This window comes from Styela clava, chromosome 10 (assembly GCF_964204865.1).
Source record: "Styela clava chromosome 10, kaStyClav1.hap1.2, whole genome shotgun sequence".
NCBI lineage: Eukaryota > Metazoa > Chordata > Ascidiacea > Stolidobranchia > Styelidae > Styela > Styela clava.
The window spans coordinates 19,792,901-19,806,502 of NC_135259.1; the positions used below are offsets into that span (position 1 = coordinate 19,792,901).

General features: G+C 36.8%; 1 protein-coding gene across 3 annotated transcripts; it reads left to right on the forward strand.

The window, feature by feature from the left end:
* The first annotated feature begins 767 nt into the window (after positions 1–767).
* Positions 768–10,229, forward strand: LOC120337177 (uncharacterized). 3 transcript variants are annotated; one of them, XM_078117336.1, is made up of 9 exons: positions 768–930; positions 1,120–1,220; positions 1,794–1,881; positions 1,961–2,077; positions 5,137–5,244; positions 7,377–7,487; positions 8,223–8,379; positions 8,730–8,826; positions 9,226–10,229. In XM_078117336.1, exons 1-8 carry the CDS (start codon positions 798–800, stop codon positions 8,824–8,826), a joined length of 912 nt encoding a protein of 303 aa, XP_077973462.1. In that variant the 5' UTR covers positions 768–797; the 3' UTR covers positions 9,226–10,229. The 3 variants fall into 3 exon arrangements, with proteins under 3 accessions (XP_077973462.1, XP_077973461.1, XP_077973463.1); XM_078117335.1 differs by having other exon boundaries at positions 8,223–8,368; XM_078117337.1 differs by lacking the exon at positions 5,137–5,244 and having other exon boundaries at positions 8,223–8,368.
* Positions 10,230–13,602: the final 3,373 nt, after the last annotated feature.

Below are 13,602 nucleotides of genomic sequence, written 5' to 3' on the forward strand. Positions count from 1 at the left end.
GTCGTATACAATTATATATCTCCCATGTATTCGAGATACCATTCGAAAAAAATATTCCATTCTGAAATCATCAGGTATTCGAAAATGCCCAGCCCTAATCATGACCAAGAGGCCTGGCTGTTCAAAAGCTTTATGTACTAGGCCAGAGTTCTCAAACCTTTTGTTTGTGTTTCATTAGACTAAATTATCAGGGAAAATTTGCGGCGCACTCACGCGAAAAAGATTCTGCTTTTAAATAAAATTTTGTTAATATGTACTTCATGCCTTTTAACCACCATATCACAGAGGAAATAAACAAGGACTAACTGCGTTCATTATTCTCAACGTTTTAATGAGTCGATTAGGAATCCAATTAAAACTGTGCATGTTGGATATATTTAAATTTAATGCATTTTAATCGATCATGCGGTGAGTGACCGATTCCAAACAACAACTAGAATTATTGATGACACAGCTCTCGTCGACACCCATATGTCTCTCACTGACGGCTTAATAACCATATAGTCAGCAATAATATTATTTCAAGATCAGTAATGGTATGCACTCAGGTAATCACAGTGGGAAATGAGCAATTGAATATATGAACGTTTGTGTTAATCGTCTAAGGAACTGACGTCACTCATGACAAACTGTTTTTTATTCAAAGCCTGTTATTTATGATCATAAGATTGCACCACGCAAATGTATCTGATCATAACAAAACTAAGTCATAATAAACCACCTATATGCCTTGCATAAGACTTTTATTGTCGAACACTTGGTAAGAGTCGTTTCGGAGAATCGATTGAGCTGCCAACATGTCTACTGTCGAGACAGAATTCTACTGTGACACTCCAGATAACCCAAATCCGGACAGAAACAACACTTTCCCAGCGAATGACAATGTTTATGGAATGACATGTGTACAAGTTCCACCACAGAAGAGCAAAGGTATTTAAGGAGTTATTTATAAGCTGTTATTTGTTCATTTTATGAAAGCATAGCGTTGAATTTAAAAAACTTTCAAATTGCAATATAATTCGTGTGGATATTTCACCTCTTCCGACTCCCCGGGTTTTATTGTTTGGTTTATTTGACAATAATCCTAAAACTTTACTATTGAATTTCAAATCTTTGCAGACAACAAGAAAACAAATATCAAAAATGGGCTGGTGATTTCAGTAATATCCTTGGCAATGGTCGTAGCACTTGTGACTTTCAATATTGTCATGATAACACAGGTGAGCTGAAAGTAACTAATTTTTATTAACTTTGAGTGATATATTTTGCTATTTTAATAACTGGTCTGAACGGGTCAGTTTAGTAGCGTAGGCGCATTCATATGCATCGAAATCATCAAACTTCTCCATTACAAATCGATGCTAACTGAACATATGAGGTTCCAGGGTTGGGCAACATTTTTGGACCACGGGCCAAAAATTTGGCCTATCTATATTGTGGTGCTATGTATGTGTGACGTAAAAAGTAACATTTTATGAACAATATTTACAAGGTCACAAAAGCAATACTGTAGTGGAAAACAGTACGCCTTGTGGCAAAACTAAATTTAATCGCAATCTCAATAAAATCCTTAAGCCTTTCCTCTTTTTTTTTAGCTAAAACATCAAAGTTTGGTTGTGGCAGCATCAGGTGTGCAAGATTGAAGTAACAAACGGGCCGGTTTGTCCCGCGGACTGTGCTTCGCCCATGTCAGGGTTGGAGCCCAACCCAGTATTGTATCCTCAATTTTCACATTGCAAGAAATTTACTTTTTGACGGGTAGAAAATTGATAAAATTGACTTGTTTTATACAGATGCAGGACGAAATAAAACTATTGAGAAGACAACAGACGCCGCAAAACAATTCTTCCGCCGATCAGTTTTCTGACAAGAGAATGAGAAGTAAATCATGCATAGAAAATTACCGAATTTTACTTCTCAGTGAAACTGCGATGTAAAAATAAACTAATATATACTGCAGATTTGGATTCCTTCTTGACGAAACTGACTGAACAGCAAGCTCAACTTAACTACACCGTTGAAACCATTTTGCACCTGAATCGTTCACAGGAGCAATTGTCACTTTCAATAATACAAGGTAAAAGATTGTGTTTTAATAAGCTTGCTGTCGCACACAAGTCGAGCATGTCTAAAACGGGAACATTTCTGGATGGGAATGATCGCAGGGGCAAATTACCGCGGATGAAAATGCCCATGGGTGTGAATATATATTGGTGCGGTCATTCATATATGCAACTTACTGCGGGTGCAAATTACTATGCATACAATCTGTATTTTGAACGTGTGCAGTTTATAGGTGCAAATGGACGTGGGTGAAAAATAATATAGCGGAATTTTAGAAGACCTCACGAGTTAAGGTTTTTCTGGCACAAACTTTTTAGAATTTTCTAACTCTCCAAATATATTGCAGATTTTGATTCTTTACACACAAAACTGACTGAACAGCAATCTCACATTAACTATACCTGGAAAACATTTCACATCCGCTACCAAAACAAGCTTGCATAAATTAGAGACTTTACAGAATAGGGCTGTTAGAATTCTCTCTAGCTAGGGCGCCTATTTGTTCTAACTTAAGTATTCTATACCATAAGACCAGGATTCTTAAATTGTCTGATATTTATGAGCTAGAACTAACTTCTAAACTTATGCATCAATTACACAATTATCATTATCAATTGCCCACAGCTTTTTCCGACTATTTCGTCTCGCTTAGTAACATGCATGAGCATAATACTCGCTTTTTGAGCAATTTCAATTTATTTCTACTTCGATTTACATTAGACAAGTGCCAGAACTCCTTGAAAATATAAGGGTGTTGTAATTTGGAATAGCATTCCCCATAGCCTACGTCAGTCATCTTATGACACCTTCAGAGTAAATAAAAGAAATTCATGCTTTCCCTCTACCCTTCTGTTATCCTCACATCCGATTAATGTGGATTAGAAACTCTCTTCGCCATTGCCAGCTCGAACGATGACTTGATCCAGAGTACCTGTTTAAATACTCTTTGAATTCCCTGTGTAATTTATAACATTTGTACTAATATTTTTACCTGTGCATGTTGCATGGCATCAGCCATACAACAAGTATTCACAGAATTTTCAACCTTGACCAATATATCAGGGGATAAGCTAAAACTTAAGTATTAAGCTTGATTATTGACCTAAAACAAATAACTTAGGTCATTTACTCCCATTCAGTGACAACTGTCTTGATATCTGCCAATACAAGCAGACAATATAATCAGACATTATATTGTCTCTACTCACCATGACATTCTTTTACCTGTCAACTACTATGAATTGATTTTTATGTATTCCTCTTCAGAACAACCTTGGCCAGTAGCCTATAAGTTATGAATAGTGATAATATATAGTTGAACATATATATTTGAGGCTGCTAAGATCTGGGTCTCTGGTAACAACCATTACAGGCAGCCAGATTACTGATATCCAGTCATTATACCCCTAATAATATTATTATAATGTTAACCATATTCTACAATTTCATAAATCTGCCTTTGTTTTTTTCCCCATGTTTTATATAAAGTGGCATCTCGTCACTTAATCAAGTATCACATGCTATTTAATCCTTCCTTCAATTTTTGAATACTGTAGTCCATGTTCATTCTGATTTTACATTTTCAGTGTGTTAAACCCCAGCACAGATTTAGGTACCGGTACCGTTTTCTTCCTTCCATGGAAGGTACCGGTACAGTTCGTTACTACTACCGCACTTCGTTATTACCTTACAACCGACAGGACTTGTGCTTATGGCATTCAGTTCACTGTAACCCCGTGCCATACTATATCGAAAGTACAATGTTCTATAAATCTATATTGTACCATAGTCGCCTCACAATGGTACCATTGTGACTTTGGCTCAAAACGCTATTGTCATAGTTACCTAGAATCTTAGTGCACGGAGTCTTTTTTTATAGTTGTTAAACGCGCGAATCCTGGGAACACCAGGTTTGCTTAGACGTATTTATTGTTTTCTCCAAATAACATATATAGTTCGAATCTTTGTTATTATTAATATCTGTTAGACTATTTTAAGGCTGCCGCTGCTCGATAACCTATATTGGGTTTTCGCGGTTTCCCTCGCCGTGAAACGCATTTTTCCTATTTATTGTAATTTTTAGTATATCCAGTGTGTTTTCAGTATGGTGAAAAAATAAATTACTGATTACTAAATCGCTCTCAGGATCAGCTGGAGCTTTGGGTAACACAAGGTAACAGTATGTGCTTTATTATTCAAACAGTAGAACTTGATGTAGATGTAATAAATAGGGGTAAATAATCTTGCTGCATAACATTTTTTGGATTTCATGTATGAATTCTAGCATATCTAACATAAAGATTCATGAGTGGCCAACCAGCAGCTTGCGAAGTCCCACTAAGTAGCCTGCATAACTATAAATGACTTGTAAATTTAACGGTAGCGGTTTTTGGTGGGGACATCTTACGAAAGATTCCTAGTTTCAACGCTGGTGCCACTGTTATTTATAGATATTTCATAAATATAGTATTGACGACGCTTCGAATACACGTGCTAAACATGCTAACACGCGTTTAAACAGGATTCGTTCGTAAACATACAGTATGTGACATTGCTAACCAGTACCAACCCCAACCTATTGGGTGAACCAAAAACGGAAACTATATATACTATATGTTTCAATTGGCCTGGGCTCCGTTTTTTGGGTCACACTGTATATCTATGTTTGTCATAGATTCTGATGCTTTTTCAGAACTGGCGGGGCAATTTAATAAATCTCTTGAGGACATGTGGAGTCTCAACCAGTCTCATGGAACTCCGGAAAAGTCACTTAATCATTTTATTCAGCAACTTGCAACATCGATAAAACATGTTAATTTTTATTTGTGTAATTAGTATTACTGCAGTACTTGCAATATGATAACACAAAAATTGTCTGTGGTAAACGCTATCAATTTTTCTAATTTTCTCGGTATACTTTTATTAGGAATCATTTTGAAAATAACGTAACGCTTCTGAACGACGTAATTTTACCAATCTTCTGCCGTAAATAATATTTTGTTGGTAAGCCAACGTCTCAATCTGCTCTGCACCAAAATGAAGGCCATATAGTCATAACTTGTATTTTTGCAGACTCAGAAGTGCTTAATCTCAAACTTATTGAAACGCAGATCCAAATGAATCAGTCAGTTGCAAGCCTGAATCATTCTCTCCATCAATTAGCGATATCAGTGATACAAGGTGGGTTTAAATGACAAGAGATGCTCACAGGGGGGCGCGAGAGGTCACAAGATGGAATCGTAAATTTACATGTATCGGCTCCTGAAACGGTCTCCTCGTTAGTTAAAAATATCGGCTTTTTCGTGTTATAATAAATTTTTCTGTCTCGTAATAACTACAATAATTCAAAAAGTCTCTCTATTTTAATTCATTTGTGTTCGAGGTAACTCGCGGTTGCGGCGACTCACGACAAAATATTACCTATCTAAAATACCACGCCAATCCGCGGACATAATAAAGTGTGATCAATTGCCCGATTGTATTTAGTTTTTATATATATTGCACTCATGTGATTTCGTTCTCGTCATTAGAAAGATCTGGTATAATATCCCAAAAAGTATAATTAATTTAGTACAACTAAAATACATGTAAAGTATATTAGTAAATGAAAAACACATATTCATCGAAACGAAATCCCCGCGGTACGGCTTCTGAGTCAGTCCTCGAGATTACGCCAATCATTAAAAGAGCCGACTTTTTCAACGGATATGTAATGGTTTTTCTGTTGAATAAAATATTCAATCCATGATTGATATACTTATTCAAAATGGTTTCTTTATTCATTTAATCGTGATAAATTAAATCTGCGATTGCGTCGATAAAATAAAAGCACCAGTACTCCAAAATAACACGGTAATCCGCAACCATAAAAATGTCGATTACATTTTGATTTGTATTCTTGTCAATTTCACTAATATGAGCTGTCCCTGCATCTCTCACTCCGCTCTATCGCAATTCGGCCACTCGATTAATTTCAAGATATCACCGTTACAGATATTCCTAAGTCTGCGATCCCACGGAGTAAAATTTATATCAAGTCTGTAGTTTTAGAACACTACTGGTGTGGCGCACGCACAAGGAATTTATGAGATTTTCAATGTCTAAGAAAGTGTTTTTAATCTGACGCGGTCCACCCCAAAACAAAACTCTTGGCGTTTTCCGTTTTATTTTTAGTATTTTATAACGCCACTTTTACAATCCCAAATTTTTTAGTTACGGATTCACTTCTTTATTCTATCTTTAGCATCTCGTCGCTGATGATTATAATAAAATCTAACTTGTTTTCCTCAGAGGTGTCATGGTTCCATTCGAGAACAAAAAAGTAATTATAATCGTCTTCGCGGCACAAGAATATGTCGAGGGAAATTTAGGAAGAATAAACACCAAAATCAAGATCTTTAGGGCTTAAATACCACGCCACGCTAACGTAAAAAATGGAGATTTGAACAAATCGCAAACGCCTTAGCGACAACAATTGATTGAAATTTTACGTGTCTTATGTAAACGTTTAAGCAGAAAATAAATTAAAGGATAGGTTTATTGCTTGTTTAGTTTTACTTAATAATTAGTTTGACTTTGCCAAGTATTGCAAATTGAGCGAAAAAACGAGAATTTATGATGACCAACCACTATTTGGCTTGATACATACGACAGTGAATGGCGAAGTTGTACTCCGAAGCGTTTTATGCCTAAGCAATCTGAGCAATGACGCTATGAGACCAACACTCAGTTATAGCGCCATCTTAATATATAACAACTTGTCCATCACAAAAGCATTTTTTCAAAGCAAAAAGAGGGGGGGGGGGGAGGGCGCGAAGTTTGTAAAATTTTTCAAAGGGGGGCGCGGCTCAAAAAGTTCAAGAACTCTAGATCTAGACTCTAGAGCGCGTGTTCGTAGAAGGTGACATTAGTGTGATGTCATAAATGGAATAGTAATAAATGCCCCGTCATATTACTGAGGTCAAAATACAAATCAAGTTGATCATCACAATAATTAGTTTACTCATAAGCGCCGTTATTAAGCTTATTTTGGAACAGACCTGCGGGCGACTCATATGGCCTTCACGAGCGACACGGTGCCCGCGGGCAACGGGTTGGTGACCCCTGTTCTAGAGTAATGATCAAATTTATATCCCTTTTTCATTCATGCCTCATTCAATCGTAGTTGGTGACTATCTGTGGTCTTGTAGATTCTATATCTCCGAGTTTAGCCTTGGCTTGTTCGCCGTTTATATTTCCTACTCAACGAATGAAAAATAACAAAAATCGATATCACTGCTGCAATGTTATAAAATAGTGCAATCTTTTTGCAGAGTCAGAGGCATTTCACAACAAACTCAACGAACAGCAAATCCGATTAAATCAATATATTGAAATCACGTCAAGTCTGAATTGTTCTCACCAACAATTAAAGATACAGGAACGTAGGTTAAGTAGTGAATCGGAATATTTTTTAAATACCATAAGTGATGGGTCTATATCAGTGCTCTTCAACCTTTTTGTTATTGCGGAACCCCTGATATAATTTTTCGTTTTTTAGGGAACCACAAATAACAAAAATAAAACACGAAATACTCGTAACACGAAATATTTGTAATTCAAATAGTTCTAAATCAACAACGAAACAAAAAGAAGGTAACAAGCGTGAAATTAAATGACTAGGTTGGTCTTGCATTTCCTTTGCAATCTTCTTGACGGCGCTCAAAGCAATTCTCATACTCATGTCTACACTCTTTTAAACAACTTCTTTTTTGTTACTTTATGTTAAGGGACATACTTACTGTAAGTATGTTGATATTTGTCTGTCTGTATGTATGTATGTCTGTTAGATGCACGCGATATCTCACGAAAGCGAGATTGAATCTACTCCAGATTTTACATGTGCATTCATCATATCTCGGACCAGAACCCTATTGTTTCTGGGCAAATTATGTCGTATAATTAGCGAGTTTTTAACTAATTATTGACTTTACTGGCCCAGCAGTCAATTTTTCCTTTACGTGGAACCCCATAAACTCACATGTGTTGCGGAACCCTAGGGTTCTAAAACCCCTGCACTCTGGAACTTTTATCCACCACTGGATGACGGCTATATTGGGAACAGAAGTGCTAAACGATATTTTGAACGCCTTTACAGTACTGAATACATTTTTTTACAGTTTTCCCAAAGGACTGCACAACTGTATTTCGTAAAAATGCAAAAACCCAAAACAACAGCGGTGGAGTCTTTGATATTTATCCAGAATCAAGCGACAAACCTTTCGAAGTTTACTGCGATCTTGTAACTGATGGAGGCGGATGGACAGTATGTTACATGTATCCAACTACTTTCTAATATAATGACCTTAGAAAAAAGATAATATTTTTCTGCTAGCTCTGATAACATGTTGCATTATTAAACATCTTAGAACTTTTTGGCAAAAACCCTATGCTTTCACTTGTACTGAGTAGCCCCATCATTTCTCAATCTGGAAGGAAAATGCCAGGAAATTTCAATTTACGAAATTAAAAGAAAAGTAAAACGATAAATCTTCTAAATTCATAAAATGATCTGGCATCAGTAACTGCCGTCAAAAGAATGAGAAAATCATGGTAATCATGACGTAATATTGACGGTGTTTCGCGGTTGAAAATCCAGGCTTGACCCCCCTTGTTATATTTCCAAGGTCTTTCAAAGACGAATGGACGGAACAGAAGACTTCTACAGAGGATGGGACGAATACGCCAATGGATTCGGAGAAAAAGATAAAGAAATGTGGTTAGGTGGGTGTAGTTCATTTGGGCATAAAATGTAAATCTCCGAACTTGATCTATTGTGTCCAGAGGCCATCAAATTCTTTTGAGCTCCGATCATTAAGTAGCAAATTGTAATGAACTAATAACAGAACATATCTATGCAGCAGAATCCACCAAATGTTTTGCAGTTTTGTCTATTTCGTTTAAAACAGTTGTTATTCTTGGAGCCAGGCCAGCTATCTATCATGTTTCTTAGCCATGCTTGCGAATATGCCCTTTCGGACATATGATTTCTAATGTGGTTCAGATAGTTGGGTTCCCAGTTTGTAGAGTTCTGGGTAGGTATTACTTAAAAACTATAGCCCACTTGACCTTGGGCATGCAATGCAGCCAGCAATTCATGTGTATTATATTTTCCACGTTCAGGCTTGGAAACCATCCATCAACTGACTAAAAACAGAAGTTACGAACTAAGAGTTGATTTGGGAGTGACTTGACTGCACTGTAATGAAGATTGTTGTCTCTATTTATTCATCGTAAGAGAGTTTCTTTATTATATTATATCTGATTACTATATCTCGTAAACAATTAAATTGATTCACATTAAGGCGCGCTTCCATTTTCTCGGTCAGTTAGTTCCACCAATATTCAGTGGTGGGATTCAGCCGGTTCGCACCGGTTTTATAGAACCGTCGTCTCACGGAATTTTATGAGATCAGCGAACCGGTTAGCATTACTGGTTACTGTCAATGTTCTGTTTGTAACAGAACCGGCTGACAAAAAATTTGAATACCACCACTGTTTCGAAATCTTTCTCCTGTCATCTTCAATTTTAAATGTTTGTAAGCTTCTTTTTCTTACTTTTACTTTATAGTTTTAACATAATCTCTTTCCTCGAAATAGTAAGTTTATTTATTAGCTTTCGTTATATCATAGTCTAACTAACTTCTCCAGATAAAACAAGATATGGCTACAAATGATAAAGATCAATAGTCAGTTAAAAATAATATACTAAAAAATCTAAAATATCATAGATGGATGGGTTGAGTCCGTCTCTACTGTGCTGTCTAGAAGAATGATATTGAGTAGTTCCATGTTCGACCATTTCTAGATGTTCCGGTGTTTGTTTTTGAACTTTTTTGATTTTTTTGTTGTTGTTTGTTTTAGAATCTTTCTCTCTGAATTTCACTCTTCTACGTCGATTCCTCGTGCTGGCCGAGTTCTCAGTGTGTTGATCCAAACGTGTTCTTTGTTTTTCCTATAAAACTCAATAATAGGGAGGAAATCGACAAATGAATAGTGTCGCGGATCATAGCGTCCGCGTTCATATTGTGTGTATATATATTTTTATGTTCAAAAACTGTTATGTTGACCCTTATTCAATGCTATTTTGTCGGATCTGTACTCCGACCACCCACTACACGTGAGAGAAAAACTATGACTTTTGCTCTCTTTCTCCGGTCGCTGCGCTGGCGGGCGGTCGTGTTTTTATTCTTGATGATGTTTTTGTGTATGTAATTACATCTGCTACTGTGACAATGACGAGCACGCCTGGATTACATCTTCTTCAGACTGTGACTATGGCGAACACGCCATGATCATCTTTCATAAACTGTGACAATAGTCGTTGTTCATGCGTTTGTTCTCTGATCAAAAACATCTTTAATTCAAAACAATTGGATTAAGCTTAAAGAGTATTTTCATTTCAATATTTGGTTTTCTTATCTCAAATTGGAGATTTTAATTGAGTGCTGTTATTTCACTGATTAAATGACCTGTCCAACAAAATAACGTTGTCAATTGAGTCAAATTTGAATAAGGGAAGAATAACGATGATAGATCTCAACTTCTTCATAAGGATCCCACTAATATGAATAAGAGTAAACATAATTAAATACCTGACTCCCTACCAAAGAAACGCACTGTCGGATCTATCAATTTGCATAATATCCAATCTAAAATACGCCCCACATATATATTATTTCCATATCATAAATTGTTGACTAAACTGACACTAATCAAAACGAACTAGTACCCCAATAACCTTAAATGCAAAACTTAGCGACCAAGCTTCACATTTGTCTATAACAGGGCTTTTCAACGTGGGGTTCGCGAAACCCCAGGGGATCACGAGAAGATTTCCAGGGGCACTTGATTGGCAGTTGAGTTATCATGTTTTGCTAATTTTGAATGTCTTTTGCTATCAGAAGAAAATGCGTGCCGGTTGAAACTCAGCGTGGATTTCCCTGATCTTGCGTTGTAGTGACCCAACAATGTGAAATTCACAGCTTTGCAGCCAAACTGGGAAGTCTCAAAAGACAATGTGCTGTTTGCTCCTCGAATTGAGAAATTTATTCGCAACAAACAGGGACAGCCTTCACTGATGTATAAATGAAATGAATACTTTTGTTTAATATAATTTAAAATAGTGGTTCCCAACTATTCTGGCGTACCGGTAAAATTAAATAAAATGTACTCGCGGACCGGCAAAAATTGAAATGAGTGGAATAGGAAATAATACCATATCGTCGTTATTACTTATTGATCTTTAGATCGGTAAGTATGTTGATAGGTATTTGTCTGTCTGTTAGATGCACGAGATATCTCACGAAGGCGTGGTTGAATCTGCTCCAAATTTTGCATGTGCATTTATCATATCTTGGACCAGAAGGACCTATTGATGACCTTGACCCTATTGATTTTGGATGAATTATGTCGTATAATTAGTGAGTTATTAATTAATTAGTAATGGGACACGCGGTGTCACTATAGAGTCATGAATCGAAACCGCAGTTTCGATCGATAAGTCTTCGGTCTCCGACCGATACTCTCGTTTCGAGTTCAGTAAAGCGAATGAGAACCTTTATTTGACATAGGCTATCTAGTAGTTGCACGCACACTAGTTTTGGTTACTGATCTTGTGACATGTGTTGTTTGCACAAGCTAGTTGTTAAGGCATTGTAGCCATGGTTAATAAATTGGACTCAGGTATAGGTTTTGCAACCAAACGGATTCGAATACTCGCACATACATCATTCAAAATTGGCACTTCTCCGCGTGCCGCTAGATTTTTTTTTGAATTTTTTCACTACACCTGGTGTAGTGCATCAGACGACCTATCTCACGGAACTCTTTACCAGTCCAGGAGTGAAGATGTCGCTTCCCCTTAAAACATGCGACATATGAGAAAATTATGGATAATTTGCATGGGAGCGATAGCTTTTATTCATGCTTATTAGTCGTTAATATTCAACAGAATTTGACCCAGTCTGACTCTAATTTACTAATCTCGCATCAATCTTGTATAAAGGACAGGTATATTAATTTGTATCAAATAATTCCTCATTTATATTACTTCCGGATCGGAAGTTGTTGGTTAACCTATCGGTAGAATTTGAAGTGCAAGATTTATGAAATTAACAAAAATGCAGTATTTTATTTTTTTATTATGTAAAATTGCCAAATTAAACTTGACATGCTTCGGCTGAAAAGAAATGGAGAACTGATAGTAGATTCACACGCGACCAACGCTGTGCAAAGTGATGGTTTATCATTATGTCTGTATGTGGGGATTACCATGAGAGCCTCACAATGGAAAGTTCTTGAAATTAATTATTAGGTCACGATGTTTGTTAAATCATAAAAATCAGGTAGATGTTTCATCAGAGTTCATTTTAAGTCGCACGGGTTGCATACAAATTTGTTTTGTTTCAGTTATCATCGTTCATTACTAGCGGTTGTGTAAGAATGCCCCCAACTATCTGATTTTAAAAACTTATTCTGATTGTTTCGCGTTAGTTCACCTTCGGGACCTTAACCTCTACCGACAGAGTAGTTTTCCACCCATGATATGAAAGACAACAAAATAGTTAGAAAGTCCTATTCCATTCAACGCTTAGTGGGTGAATAGGCAATAGGGCGCTATACTGTACCTAGTATTCTTTTGTTGAAAAAAACTACTACAAAAGCGATAGCGCACTAGTGCGCCATCTCGATTAGTAAATTTTAAGTAACAAATGAACAGTAATCATAGCAAACAAGAATATTTATACAAAGTCTTTAAAATATGTAGGTTGCGTTGCCTACGCTCACGCTTGGAAATTTGTAAAGTATATCTTTCTGGGTACGCCAACTCGTACCAGGGTATTACCTCCTGATCAGATTGAAGTTTAACATTTTTGGTGTGTCTTTTTTGGAATCTGCATCTTCTTGGCTACCATCTAAGCAATCATCTTGTTCTTGTGGTTCCTCCTGGATAAAAGGTCGCAATTAGTCCACATGTACCACCTGTATCTCATCGCCAGGATTCTGTTGTATCTCATGACTGTGATTTGAGAAGCATCTTCTGACTGCGAAAGGACGCTGCCAAAAAGAACCTAATCTTTTTTTTTATGGATAGTAATACCAGACAAGGTCCTCTTCAGAGTTTGCACATGAGCATCACAATGCAGCTTTAATTCAAGTGTTTTTTCACAAAACGGTCCTCAGTGTGGTCTTTGATCCATTCCACATAGGCTACTTCGTATAGCAGAGATGCTGTCCGAGGCGACTATGTCTATACATAACATTGGTAGGGAGGTCAACAGGAACAATTTGTAACTGGTTGTAGATAGTTATTACGATGTATCGTTATTTATTCGTTTCGAAGCATCCGTACTATAGCACCCTTCCTGTGATTGTAATCGTGCCGCCGGTGGTTGACTCAATTATTCCATGCGCTAATTTCGGTCTTGAGCTCTCGAAGGGACCGACCCAAATCCCCACTCCCCTTGGAAGCATCTTGAAAAACATTTTATTTGATGC